The sequence below is a fragment of the Hemiscyllium ocellatum genome, chromosome 2, assembly GCF_020745735.1.
Source record: "Hemiscyllium ocellatum isolate sHemOce1 chromosome 2, sHemOce1.pat.X.cur, whole genome shotgun sequence".
Taxonomy (NCBI): domain Eukaryota; kingdom Metazoa; phylum Chordata; class Chondrichthyes; order Orectolobiformes; family Hemiscylliidae; genus Hemiscyllium; species Hemiscyllium ocellatum.
Genome location: NC_083402.1, coordinates 141029497 through 141045042, shown reverse-complemented (window position 1 = coordinate 141045042; position 15546 = coordinate 141029497). Strand labels below are relative to the sequence as shown.

Below are 15546 nucleotides of genomic sequence, written 5' to 3'. Positions count from 1 at the left end.
CCCCTGTGGCAGCTCACTTTGTGTTGTTTGAATGTAATTTGATTTTAAAAATCCTCAATACTTTACACAGGTTTCATCAAACTAGATGAATTTAGTACGTTTGATGGAAATTCCTAACTCTTATTTTTGTTTTTTCACAATAAAAAGCGTATTTTTCTTAAATCTTTCATAATAAAACTAAGTACTTTAAAATCCAAGTACATAATTTATTTCCATCTGTTCCCATCCATTCTTTGATTCAGTTGTTCATAAAATCAGGTAAGTATTATCCCTTGTATTAGCACTACAGCATCAAAATCTTCTACAAATGTTCCTCCCTTTCCTGATTCCTGAATTCCATTTCCAGTCCCAAGATGTGCAGGTTACGTGGATTAATCATGCTAAAAATTGCTCCACAGTGTCCAGGGATATGCAGGCTCATCGAATTAGCAATGGGAAATGGAGGGCTATGACGATGGGGTGGGATGCTCTTCAGATGGTCGGTGCAGACTTAGTGGTCTGAATGACCTCTATCTGCACCGGAGGAATTCTAAAATTCTATGATACAATCTCTCATTCTCCCAAACAGAGCATTAACTCATTTATTTTAATTTAATGGTTTTAATTATATAAAATGCTATAAAAATGAAATGCATTTGAAGTGAATGAATTTGCTTATGTTACCTCTCTCCGTTATAATAAAATCTGGCTCCCTGCAACAGTGTTTAAAATCTACAACTCCAAGATTTTTGCTTACACGGAGTTTGTTATGGAACCCACAATTCATCAGCACTTTTCAAGACATCAAATCTTTTCAAGAATTTTCTTTTGTGATACTTGCAGATATCGATTTCAGATACTGGAAAATAATAATTTAATTTGGTTTGTTAGTGGTGCTTGCTTGTTATCAACTGCAATTTTCCTGTTTGTTCTGTAACTGAAACAGACATTTGATTGATTCAAATAATTTTTACTTCAATGTGAAGTAATCATATTCATGAATTTAACAGATACTAGTTATCAGAGTCAATCACAATTTGTGTACTTCCATGACTGTACATTTTATGGCATCATGTCTTACAAATGCCTCAGATGGGCTTGATGAATGATTTTCAACTTAGCTCGATATCATATTTAATTAACTAGCTATCAATTTTTAAAGGAACAATTCTTACAAACATTAGGGGATCCTTGGGCATAACTAAAGATCACCACTATTCATAAAAACCAAAGTAGAGGATAAACTATGCCATTTTTACATATTAGATATGCATGAATAAAGTATAGTCACAATGAACAGATTGTAAATACAAACAAGAAACTGATCAGATTGAGCAGCAGCTGGGAAAGAGAATGGTAGGGCTAGAACTTCAGGTCATTAAACTTGTCTTTAGAACCAGTCTCTAGCAATCTCAGTTGTACAATATAAGCCTTAAAAACAGTAAGACCTGGCATCTTTAGCAAAGCAAGTTTAAATCCATTTTTGAATACAGACGGACTTGGATCAATAGACTCATGTCACATGAAACTTGCGTAGTTAAAGCCAAATATATTTTAAAAATCTAAATATATTATTTTGCATAAAACATTTAGCTATAACATTTACAGCTATAAGCTAATATTCATCCTTGAAACCCAAGACTGTATTTAGCATAATGCATATTCACTTTAAGCACTATTCAGATCAAAAATGTTTTTTTTTAAAATTACTTAGTTTAGAGAGTTTTAGTGCATTAAGTGCGAAGACCATAACTCATCTTGGAAAATCATTCAAAACCATCTACAACTCCAATGAACGCTGAATCCATTCAAATCTCATAAATACTGTAAACTGCAGCTATTAGAATCACAAATATCAGAGCACCAGCGTTTGAAGAGAGATACAACGAAAGACCTTAGAACACAATATGAAATGGTTTGTGCTTTTTCCATGTTGGAACAACAGTAGTTAACCCTGCAATAAATGCTCAAACTCCCAACTGAGGATGAAGCAAAGAAGCAGTTCAGTACTCACTACTCCAAAGGGCAGCTCTTGGTGCAGAGGGTCATGTGGCAGGAACTGGAGTGGCGCAGAAGGAGGAAGGGTAGGCGGGTGTGGTGATGGAGGATAAGTAAAACCACCGACAGGAAGATGTTCTCCCAGCAACTCCACCTCGTTCTCTATCCTTTGTAAAGGCTGACAAAAGATTTGGCGAACTTAAGTATTGTTTCTATACTCATCCATTAGTATGACATTCTATCTGTTGTATTCAAACAGTTTTCAATATTGTAAATTTTTTCTAATATTTCAAACCAAATAGGCAATTAACAAAAAACAAAACAGGCATTGATAATTCAAAGGTAGCTTACATGATTATACATGGAAATGAGAAACAATGAAGTTATGATATCTTCTGCAAGATGTAGCACTTCATTCTCCTTGCACAAGCATTGTGGAGGGGCTAATATATGCTGAAAAGCTGCATACACAGCATCTTGCATACATACAACTTTAGATCATTCCATGACACTTGCAATGAAAAGATTGATCCCAAAACAATACTCGAACTAATCTGTTTAAATCAATGCTACTTATACTAATTTGTTTAAGTAGCTGAGCTTTTTCAAAAATTAAGCATTGTACACTCTTTCAAAAACATGTCCAATACCACAAATGGTCCAATACCACTTACCGACCGTGGCTGTTGTGTTTGGAATGGTACAAACTGGCCCGGTGGTGGCACATGAGGGTGATGGTGGGGCGACAGATGTGGAGGGTGCAATATAAAGGGATCACTTGAGATAAGAGGAGGGAATGCAGCATATGAGACTGGCAAATGTTGTACAGAACATGCCTGGAGCATCTGGAGGGGATAAAAAAGATAAATTAAACATTTCAAATCACCACTGTATTAGAAAAGATGTTACAGTATCGGGAATAAATGAAATTAATAACCAACCAGGTTTCATTCTTTCTACTTAACTTTTCAGTTGAACACATCACTCTTGTGACAGAGAAAAAGGAAAATAATTAATCTCAGCAGGTTACAGGTGGAAAGCATACCATAAACAAAATATAGTTAACAGAGTTAAAATATAAACAAATAGTTATGTTTGGGAATTCTACCAAGCTAATTTTGCACAGCTCAAATCGTATAGTGGTAGGCAGTGCCTGATCCTGTAAACAGCTAAGCCAACATACCTGTGAAATCCAGAACCTATCATTTCAATATAAAAAAAAAGGCCCATTTCACGATGTGGAGAAACTCTAAATTTAATTTAGAAATTCCAGTTTTGTTTGTACATTTTGTCTGATTTAAAGTTGATGAGTTGGGAGCATTAAGAAATGTCAAATCTTAGATAGAAATACCTGAATATAGGTCCAATAACATTCATATCGATGTTTAGCCTTCGAATGAGCAAATAGTGCCAATCACATTTATATGTCGCAAATTCCTTTCTACTTTATTCTCTTCCTCGGATACTTATCAATCTTATCTTGAATGCTGACATAGTTTCCCCCTCAACTATTAATCTTGCAAGTGAATTCTACTCCTTATGAATGCCTGTAAAGATGCCTTGGGTATATTATTCTAATTAGCTCACATTAATCTTGCATTCATGGTTCCTTCAGCCTGAGCATGCTATCTCATCTCATTGTTTCATTATCTTTAACAATTACCATATAATAATCTGAAAAAAAAACTTTTCAGAGTCTTTCGTTGAATTCATATTTGTTAAAACCGTAGAGAATCCTGGTTCTAACAGGTCTCTTGTATATAGGTTCATTATTAATTCTTGGCTTTTAAATTCTACCCTTGACGAAAACAACTTGGCTTCCACTTCCGGCCTTTTCAACCACAGCTGCTGCTTTGAGTGGCTTGTGAAATTGTACCTTAAAACTGCTTTGTTCATCCACCGTACAAAGCTTACAGGGCGACCCCCGTATCCGTAGGTCTGGTTACCGCGGCCCGAACATATAAAAGGGAATATTCCAGAACCAGGAATCAGGAGGCTGCCGGGAAGGGACATTTCCCATCTAAATGAATGGGTTTGCACTCATCTGTGGTTTTGGGCTTCCTCAGTAGGTCTTGGAATGTATCCCCACGGGCACAGAGAGGCGACACTATTTCCATTCAGGGTACAGTTAGTTTTATTTTGAAAATGCATCATCTCACATTTACTTGCATTGAATCCCATTTGTCACTTTTAACAAACAACTCTGCCCTCTTATCAAGTCCATTGCAGATTTCTTTGATCTGCTACAAAGGTAGCTACACCTCAAATTTTGGTCTTTTCTGAAAATGTTAACACCATTCTTTCTAGGCCCAAATGGCCACAGAACTGAATCATATGAACCCACTTTCAGCCACTCTGCAAACCTTCCCTTGCTCCACTGTTTCCCACTTTTTGAAAGCAATTTGAACGAGTTTGCTCAACTCTCGACAATTCCTTAGACCTGAATGTTCTCTAATATACTCACAGATGATGGTACCTTATCAAAAGTTTTCCTATAGTCAAATAAGGTACACCAAATGTATTTCCCAAAACATTCTGTGACAATCTCAAGCAATCTAGGATATGTAACTTCTTTAAAAATTTGTGCTAGCAGTTTCTAATTACTATTTCTTTACTTGGATACAGTCATTTAATCCTTAGCTCCAGATTATAACTTGACTAAATCTGATTGAAGATTTGTAGCTCGGGTATCCGTTGTTGTGGTTCTGCTCGCCGAGCTGGAAGTTTTTGCTGCAAACGTTTCGTTCCCTGGCTAGGGAACATCATCAGTGCGGTGGGAGCCTCGTGTGAAGCGCTGCTTTGATGTTTCTTCCGGTATTTATACTGGTTTGTTCTTGCCGCTTCCGGGTGTCAGTTTCAGCTGCAGTGATTTGTATCTGGGGTCCAGGTCGATGTGTCTGTTGATGGATGTTCTTGCCGTTTCCGGGTGTCAGTTTCAGCTGTAGTGGTTTGTATATGGTGTCCAGGTCAATGTGTCTATTGATGGAGTTTGGGGATGAATGCCATGCTTCTAGGAATTCTCTGGCTGTTCTCTGTCTGGCTTGTCCTATGATAGTGGTGTTTTCCCAGTCAAATTCATGTTGCTGGTTGTCTGAGTGTATGGCTACTAGAGATAGCTGGTCGTGTCGTTTTGTGGCTAGCTGATGTTCGTGGATGCGGATTGTTAGCTGTCTTCCTGTTTGTCCTATATAGTGTTTTGTGCAGTCCTTGCATGGTATTTTGTAAACTACGTTAGTTTGGCTCATGCATGAGCCAAACTAACGTAGTTTACAAAATACCATGCAAGGACTGCACAAAACACTATATAGGACAAACAGGAAGACAGCTAACAATCCGCATCCACGAACATCAGCTAGCCACAAAACGACACGACCAGCTATCTCTAGTAGCCATACACTCAGACAACCAGCAACATGAATTTGACTGGGAAAACACCACTATCATAGGACAAGCCAGACAGAGAACAGCCAGAGAATTCCTAGAAGCATGGCATTCATCCCCAAACTCCATCAATAGACACATTGACCTGGACACCATATACAAACCACTACAGCTGAAACTGACACCCGGAAACGGCAAGAACATCCATCAACAGACACATCGACCTGGACCCCAGATACAAATCACTGCAGCTGAAACTGACACCCGGAAGCAGCAAGAACAAACCAGTATAAATACCGGAAGAAACATCAAAGCAGCGCTTCACACGAGGCTCCCACCGCACTGATGATGTTCCCTAGCCAGGGAACGAAACGTTTGCAGCAAAAACTTCCAGCTCGGCGAGCAGAACCACAATAACTTGACTGGTTTTTAAATACTTTTAAGGTACTACAATGCCCATTTCCAATTTCCATGAACTAAAGGAGAGCTATGAAGCATAATTTCTAGACTTTGCAAATTTCTTCCTTTATCTTTCTTCAAGCACAACCTGCTGGATCTTGCTACTTTGTCTATCTTTAATCAGTTTATTAAATATTTTCCTTTCATCCAAAAAAGAATGTTGATCTTTTTTCAATCTCCTCTTAAAATCTTTCACTTTAGTAAAGGCTTATACAAAATATTGTATTTTAATCATCTACAAATAGACAATTCTATTCTGTCTGTCGGTCCTAACTCACTTTCTTTGCAATCTCTTAACTTCCAGCATTAATAGGGCAGTCAAGCACTTGACACTGTTCAGATGTGCTTCACTGGTTTTATGATGTTTTTGAACATGTTCCCTCTCAGTCCTTCTTAGCTTTCCTGATCACATTTTTAAAAAAAATTCCATTTAACTATTTTTCGTTATCTTTATAATCCTGCTTCACCCTTTTCCACTACAATTGGTTTCTAACCTTTACATTTACATCCTAGGACCATGGATTTAGATTGCATACAAAGTTCTAACCTACTGAATAACTGGTGCAAAGCACAAATAGGGTACTATGTTATATCAAAATCCATAGTTCTACCATAATTCAAAATGTTAGAGCTTGGCATTATAAACCAATGATTAAGAATATCTGTGAAAATATACAGAACCTCCTTATTTCATTCAACCATCGTTAATAATAGAATAACAATCTTAGCACTGACCGGAGGTGGTACGCTGCACACAGGATAATGTTGCCCACTAAATACAACTGAGCACCCTGGAACTTGTTGCGTGTTACATGCTGGGATGTGTTGTCCTGTGCAAAGTGGGATTCCATGTGGTGCTACAGTAGTAACAGTGTATGAGACAGGAACTGCACCCTGGTGAATCTGCACAGTAACACAAACACAGAAATAGTTAGCATTCAGAGACTGAAACAAAAATGGTTAGCGTTCACATGCCTTTTAAATGCTGCAATTGTACTAGCCTCCACCACTTCCTCTGGCAGACCATTCCACACACACCACCCTCTACGTGAAAAAGTTGCCCTTTAGGTCTCTTTTATATCTTTCCCTCGCATCCTAAACCTATGCCCTCTAGTTCATATTGGCTCAAATAAAAATTTAACAAAAAACTGGCAATGCAGTTAATTGTGAGCAAACTAAATGCAACAAAAATCTGAGACAAAGGGGTAACGAGGAGTAAAGTCTTGAGAAACCATTTAGGAATGTTTGAGCAGCTGTGTGCTGAGAGGGTTCTTGTTCAAGATGGTATAGTTTCATGATTTAGACAGTATAAGAAAACCATCTTCAGCTGTCACTTTCCATGTTACTATGCATACTGAGTCAGGAGAGGAGTAATATATCCTAAGCAAATTTCTGAGTAGAAGCACCAGAAAACTTTTCCATAATATTGCATTTCACAGCAGAGAAGTTGCACAGTGGTTGACCACATGTATGATCTCTCAAACAATTAGCCACTTGTTTTGTTCATTCAAGTGAATGTGTGCTTTGCTGGCTTGGCCAGCTTTTACTGCCAATCCCTAGTTCCCCTCAAGAAGGTGGTGATGATCTAGAAATTTTGAAAATCAATATTTCTAAACCAGTACAGGGAAGGTCAGAAGTTATAGGCACAGAGAGGGGCTGATTTATAAGGAAGGGTGAGGAATTTCTATGTTCTATTAATCTTCAGTTTATACTTAATTTATCATTACTCTTGTAGTATTAAGTAATTTCAAAGTAAAATCTTTAAGTATGGCAATGCAGCTTAGCCATGCAGAATATCCAATGTGGGAGCCATAGACACTTCTCACGACTAAAATGAGCCCAAGTGTATGACTGACTACACAAACTTGAGCCCCAGCATCTAAGAGCAGAGAACTATTCTGATATCATGCTTAGGAGCTGGTCTCATCACATGTTGGGGGCAAGCTAGCAGATAGGAGATTGCTGACAGAAACAGGGATCCCAGAGATACGCTCATTAACCACTTTTCTTTTCTGGATATTGGTATGGTCGATGGATCCTTGGAGGAGTGCATCAACAGTGAATCCTGTGGCATCACAAGTTGTCTAGCTATAAAGAAGTGAGAAAGGAGAGTGCAAGGCCAGTCCTGATAGGGGATTCTTTAATCAAGGAACAGATAAGTGTGACCTTGATGCAATTCGAAGGCAGTATGTTGTTGCCCTGACACTAAAATCAAAGATGTCACATAATGTTACAGGGTATCCTCTGGGGTAGGGCAAACAGTCATAGATCATGGCCCACATAGTACTAGCAAAGTATATGTAGTACTGCAATCAGACTTAAAGGCATGGAGTAGAAAACTAGCAAAGGAGGATCTCTGAAGTTGCAATCTTTGGATATCTGCCAATTAGCTGAAAATGTGTTGCTGGAAAAGCGCAGGAGGTCAGGCAGCATCCAAGGAGCAGGAGAATCGATGTTTCAGGCATGAGCCCTTCTTCAGGAAGGTAGCTAGACAACTTGTGATGCTACGGGGTTCACTGTTGATGCACTCCACCAAGGATCCATTCCTGAAGAAGGGCTCATGCCCGAAACGTCGATTCTCCTGCTCCTTGGATGCTACCTGACCTGCTGCGCTTTTCCAGCAACACATTTTCAGCTCTGATGTGCAGTCCTCATTTTCTCCTATCTGCCAATTAGATAAACAAATGAGTACAGAAACCGGAAGATCTGCAGTTTTGCACCCATTAATGATGATTGAATGTTAATTTACAGGCTTTGTATAAACTTTAAACCAAGCAGTTGACTCTTATTCGTGACAATGTGGTAAGAAATGCACCAGTGAATGGCTGTCACCTATGCACAGCTCATGAATATTTTCGTTCAGTTCGCAAAGAACAAGGCTCTGTATAATAAAATATGAAGCTTTCAGTACATGCCAAATGTAACACCTTGACTGACAATGTAAATATTATCGGACTAGCAGTATAAATTTTGGTTGCCTTTTTGAATTGAGTATGCTTGCCCTGGTAATGCATGAAAAGCTTTGACAAAACGTGCCTTTATTTTAAGCAATATTCAAGATTCGCACTTCCAAATGATTACTCCAAATGAAAAGTTCACTTCCAAAACAGTTATCTCTGTATGCAAGGCTGAAAACACCAAAAGATAATGCAATGCTTTTTCCTCCCTTTACTTTTGCCTTCTCCGAAACCATGAATCCGTATAATCCTCTTGATAGCCATAGATGAAACTGTCCTAATATTTTGAGAATCGCCACTTTTGAAGAATCACAAAACCAAATTTAGGAGTTTATCACTGCAAATACATAACACTGTGACTTTACAGTAGAGCTATCTGGATACTTTTACCCAATGTATTGTATCTGGTTGTTTAACATGGCTGGTTAAAAACTTATGCAGTAAGCTTTGGTTTATTTCTCCGAGATGCTGAATAATCTAATTCAGAAATTTCCTGTGACATTCAGATGAGAGTTTTAAACTGACCAATGGATATCAAATTAAATAACATGAGTTAAGAGTAGCTCAAATCAGTCCATCATCAGAATAGATCACAGGGAGTAGAAACAGTTTTCTGATGCTGAAGTTCAAAATAACTGTTGCAGCAGTCTAAGACATGTTGCACTATGTTCACTGTTTCCCTGATCTAGAATTGTTTGATAATAACTGCAGGAAATACTGGATGCTTGACGTCCTACTGCTAACATTCCTTACCTTGATAAGAACAAAATACGCCAAAAAATTGAAGTGGAAAGAATCGAAGATTTCAAAAAAATTGCAAGATGATACTGTATGCTCAATGAGCATCTAATCTCCAAATTTAGCCCAAACATATTAGTGTTCAGAAGAACATAAGACATAAGAGCTGTACTAGTCCATTCAGACTCTCAAGCTTCCCCCACCATCCCATAAGGCCATGGCTGATCTAGTCAGGCCTCAACTCTACTTTTATTCCAGGACCTTATTGCCTTCAACTTCCTGATATTTGAAAAATCTGTCAACCGAAGTTTGTGTCACATATAGACAGGGTGGTTAAAAAGGCGTTTGGCATGCTTGTCTCATTACCCAGTCCTTTGAGTATAGGAGTTGAGAAGTCACGTTGAGGCTGTACAGGACATTGCTAAGGCCTTTTCTGGAATACTATGTCCAGTTCTGGTCGCTCAGTTATAGGAAAGATATTATTAAGCGAGAGAAGGTTCAGAAAAGATATACCACGATGTTGCTGGATGTGTAAGGTTTGAGTTATAAAGAAAGGCTATTCAGCCTGGGATGTTTTTCACTGGAGCATAGGCGGTTGAAAGGTGACCTGATAGAGGTTTGTAAAATAATAATGGGGAGAGATCGAGTTAATGGTAGTAGTCTTTTCCCTAGGATGGGGGATTTCTAGACTAAGTGCACATTTTTAAGGTGACAGGACAGAGATTTTAAAAAGGATGAGGGGCAAATTATTTTATGCACAGGTTCGCATTTGGATTGAACTTCCTGAGGAAGTGGTGGATGTGGTACAATTACAATGTTTAAAAGACATTTAGAAAAGTACATGAATAGGAAAGGTTTAGAGGGATAAGGGACAGGAGCAGGCAGGTGGAACTAGTTTATTTTGGGATTATGTTGGGCATGAATTGATTGGACCGAAGGGGCTGTTTCTGTGCTATATGACTATGTTCAGAGATTAACTAAGCTTTAGAAGAAATTACATTGAATCTTAGTTTTAAATTAAAGTCCCTTATTCTGTCACTATGAGTGCTCCTTGAGATTTGCTCACCAGGGGATAGAATTTCTCAGTATCTGCCCTGCCATGTCCCCTCAGAATCTCATATGTTTCAATAGGATCACCTAGCATTTGGCTGCACCTGTTCAGCCATTCTTGGTATGTCAACTCCTTCATTGTTGGAATTAGCTCAGAGAAGTTCTTTTGAACGGCCTTCAATGCTTGTGTACCTTTTCTTAAATACAGGGACTGAAACTGAGCACAGTACTCCAGGTACAGCTTCACCATCACCTTGTACAGTTGTTACAAGACTTGTTTCATGCACAAGAACACTCAGATCCCTCTGTACTGCATGTTTTTGAAGTTTTTCTCTATGTAACTAATTGTCTGCTTTTTGATTCTTCCTACCAAATGCATGACCTCATACTTTCTTACATTAAACTCCAATCTGCTAGGTTCACTGAATGGGTAAAAACCTATTTCAATCCCCTTGCAGATTCCTTGCATCCTTGTCACGACATGTCCTCACATTTAGTTTTGTAATATCAGCATCTTTGGATACATTACACTCAGTCCCCTCCTCCACATCAATAATATAAAAAAATAAATAAGTGAGGTCAGAGGACTGATCCTTGCAATGGCCTACTAGTTAGTTAAGTATTTCCAATCTGTGAACAAACTACTTATCCATTCTCGCTGCCGTATGTGTGTCAGACAATCCACAATCCATGCTAATGCATTACCCCCAATACTGTGAGCTCTTGTGCAATATAGCACCTTGCTGGATGACTTATGAAAACCCAGAGGAGGTAACAAGTTGGATAGATAGAGGGGAAGTAGTGAAAGTAATATGTCTGGATTTTCATAAGGTGTTTGGTAAGGTATCAGACTTTCGACTACTGAAAAGAACCCATGGTGCTGGAATTTGCATAAAGGCAGGGATAGAGAAATGGCCAACGAACAGAAGATAGCAAGATGGGATAAGGGGGAACCACAATTATTTACAATATATATTGATGACTCGGATGAGATAAGTGAATGTGCTATAGCCAAATTTTGGACAACAAAAATAAATGGGATGGCAACAGTGATGACAACAAATATTTGCAGAGGGATATAGACAGGTCAAGTGAGATGACAAAATCTTGACAGATAAAACATTTAGAGGGAAAAAGTGGGGTCATGCATCTGGAGTTTAATGTTATCTAAAAGAAGAAAGATTGCAGAAGGATTTATAAGTTCTCATTCAGGAATCACAAACCATTTGCATCCAAATTCAGCGGGTTATAGGAAAGACAAATAGAACATTATCCTCTATTCCAAAGAGAATGCAGCAGAAAAATAGGGATTTCTTGCTAAAATGATACAAAGCACCAATCAGGCGACGGTTGCCATTCTATGAACAAGAATGGATACAATTCAGAGAAGGATCTCTAGGCTGATATCACCTTGGGAGGCATCATCATATGAAGAATAGGTAAAGTGGGCTGGCCATGAACTCACTGTGATTTAAAATGAGAGGCAACCTTAGTGAAACTTACAGGATTCTTAGAGGACCTGACAGGTTTGATGTGGAAAAGGCAGTTCCACTTGTGGGAGTGTTTAAGACTCGGAATATGGGATCGCACATTTAAGACTGAGAGGGGGGAACTTTGCTCAGAGGATAATGAATCTTTACCATGGAGGACTGTTGATGCTCGAATGTTATGTACATTCAAGGCTGAGAAAAACACATTTTTAATCTATAAAGCAATCAAAAGATCATGGAGGAAAGGCAGGAAAGTCGTGTTGAGAATCATCAGATCAGTCGTGATCTTATCGAATGCCAGAGCAGACTCACAAGGGTGAATAGACTATTTCTATGCCTACATCTTATGGTCTTCTATCTCCTTCCCTTCTTTTACATGGATGTCACATTATGACTTTCCAATCTATTGGAACTCTACATTAATGAATGACTGTATCAGGATGACACAAACAGTGCACAGAAGGAGATAGATTGATTAAGTGGTAGGCAAACACTTGGCAGATGATATATAATGTCAGGTTGTGCACTTTGGCAGGGAGAATAGAGGAACTGAATGTTATTTAAATGGAGAAGGACTGCAGAAAGCTACAGCACAGTGTGATCTGGGAGTGCTGAAGCATAAATTACATATATCTAGCATTCAAGTTCAGCAAGTAATATGGAAGCCATGTGGAATGCTGACTTTTAAGTCTGGCTAAACATTGAAGTCTTGCTGAAACCATAAAAGATGATGGTTGGACCAAACCTAGAATGTGGTGAACAGTTTTGGTCTCCATATCTCAGGAAAAGTGTGCTGGCATTGCAAGCAGTCCAAAGAAGGTTCACTAGCTTAATCCTGGGTATTCAGGACTTTTGTACGAGGAGAGGTGAAGTAGTTTGAGCATGTATTCATTGGAGTTTAAAAGAATGAGGAGAGACCTTATTGAAACATACAAGATTCTTGGGCTTTTGACAGGGTAGATATGGAGAGGTTGGTTCTCCTTGTGGGACACAGTATAGCTCCAGAGAGCATAATCTCAGATTAAGGGTTGCCGATTTAAAACAGCGAAGAGATTATTTTTTGTCAGAGGATAGTGATTCTGTGAAATTTTCCACTGCAGAGAGACAATGAGGCTGAGATAGACATTTGTAATAAGATTGTGAATCAAAGATTATAGGGAAAATACAGGTAAGTGGTGTTCAGGATTATCAGATTAGGCATGATCTCACTGAACAGTGGAGCAGATTTGATGGGTCAAATGGCTTACTTCTACTCCTACATCTTATGGTCTTATAGATAGGGGAATCAGAATGAAACAGCATTGGAGGGATAACGTTGAGCACCACTGCCAGCTGATGGAAACTAACAATGGCTGAAATGTGTGGGGTAGTCTTCATCCTTTTGGTTACATTTTCTGCATCTTTAGAAGATTATGGACTCTTTGTGTGTCTTTTTAAAATAAATGCAAATGTATCTCGAAGAAGACCTTGAAACACATGCATTCTCCTTATACTTTAGCATTTTGTCATTGCTATTTGTATAGACTGATTAAATTTATAAACATTTGCTTAAAAAAAACTGTGGGTGTGACTAGTAGGTCATTCCTGAAGAAGGGCTTATGCCCGAAACGTCGAATTTCCTATTCCTTGGATGCTGCCTGACCTGCTGCGCTTTTCCAGCAACACATTTTCAGCCATGAAAGAACTAGTTTTATCCTAATAGAGTTATAGAGATGTACTGTATGGAAACAGACCCTTCGGTCCAACCCGTCCATGCCGACCAGATATGATGAAAGTCTTTCCCAAAAGAATGATTAAAATTAACAACCCTTTAAATAAAAAGGATACACTACTAATTTATTACTTTTGGGAAATGTTGAACACCCTTCAGTTATCTGTTGTATCCAACTGGTTAATGTGGTACATGTAATCTGTGGGTGAAGATAGTAAGAATGTTGTGTGCTTTTTATGCAAGTTGGCTTTTCATTTTTAGCTCACATTACTGACTAGCTGCTTTGTGAAAAAGCCAAATATTCATTCTCCCTCAGACTGTATAGTTTCTCCATCAGCAAGTCCTCAGCTGTGCTACCTTGTGGTGACACGTGGATATTTGGTCCTTTGAAGCATCAGAGGAACTCAAGAGGAGGTTTTGCCATCAGACACGTAGTGTGCAGGCTTACTGACAGGTGGGAGAACCTAGTGAATGCCTTAGAAGAGATTAATGTTCTGGGAGTAAACTTACAGAAAAAGACGAGTGAGTAGAAGCAAAAAATGGAATGAAGCCTAAATATGTCATCTTTCCAGCAACTCCTTGAACTACTCAGTGCCAAACTTAGTGCTGTGTCTTTCTTTGTAATCAACCAAGTCAAGTGGGGGATTTTCACTTTTAAACAGATTAGGATCTGCATTCCACCTGCCCAGGCTTGTGCCTCAGTGAAGACATTCTAGTTTCACTGAAGAGCATTACCTCTACCTTGGAGCTAGCAGTTACAAATGATAACCCAACTTTGACTAGCTTAGAGAACTGTCACTATGTACTGTCTCCAACAATTGGTGACCTTGTTCCATTGGTCAGCCACCATTCACCTCAGATCAGGCATGTCCAAACTGGAAGATGTTGAGTCTCTATCTACTTCAATGTGGTGTTTGGTTAGCTAACAAATACAAAGAATAGCATAAATAGACAATTTTTGCTTGGCAATATTTATCTAATGTGGAGTCACAGGAATCAGTGCTGATCTTCAATGATTTATAATCAAGCGAAGGCAATGTCCTAGTGGTAATATTATTAGTCTATTAAACCAGAAACTCGGCAAATGCTCTGGGGATCTGGGTTAAAATCCTGCTACGGTGGATGGTGGAATTTAAATTCAATTTTTAAAAAAGTTGGAATTAAGACTTGACCAAGATGACAAAACCATTGTCAATTGTTCGAAAAACCCTTGTGGCTCATTGATGTCCTTCATGGAAGGAGATTTGCCATCTTCATCTGGTCCAACTCACATGTGACTCCAAACCCACAGCAATTTTGTTGACTCTTAACTGCCTTCTGAAATGGCCAGTTATATTAGTCGTATTGAAGCCTTAGCAAAGAAATGAAACAGTAATGACCACCTGTCATCAAGATTGGGAGAGCTGTATCAAAGACCAGTCAAGCAACATACCTAACAGACCATGCTTCAAACATGACCATTACCATCCCTGAATGCATCCTGACCCACCAGCAGGACAGATGCACCAGGAGTAATGGCAGAGTGGTATATAGTCCTCAACATTGACTCTGAATCCCATGAAGTCTTATAATTTTAGGTTAAACATGGGGCAAGGAAACCTCCTGCTGATTACCGCATACTATCTTCCCTCGGCTGATGAATCAGTGCTCCTCTATGTTGAGCAACACTTGGAGGAAGCATGAAGGATGGCAAAATGCACTCTGGGTGGGGGATTTCAATGTCCACCATCAAGAATGACTTGGCAACAGCACTACCAATAGAACTGTTTGGATCCTAAAGGAC

At 38.8% G+C, this 15546-nt stretch overlaps 1 protein-coding gene across 4 annotated transcripts in view; it reads right to left on the bottom strand.

The window, feature by feature from the left end:
* LOC132825445 (E3 ubiquitin-protein ligase RNF38) overlaps positions 1-15546 on the bottom strand; it is a 163763-nt gene that overhangs the window by 22568 nt on the left and 125649 nt on the right. For all 4 annotated transcript variants that reach the window (XM_060840744.1, XM_060840726.1, XM_060840735.1 and 1 more), the window contains 3 exons: positions 6553-6720; positions 2652-2822; positions 1994-2155 (listed from right to left, as the gene is read on the bottom strand). In XM_060840744.1, coding sequence (XP_060696727.1) covers positions 1994-2155; positions 2652-2822; positions 6553-6720 — 501 coding nt within the window. The remainder of the gene's footprint in view (positions 1-1993; positions 2156-2651; positions 2823-6552; positions 6721-15546) is intronic.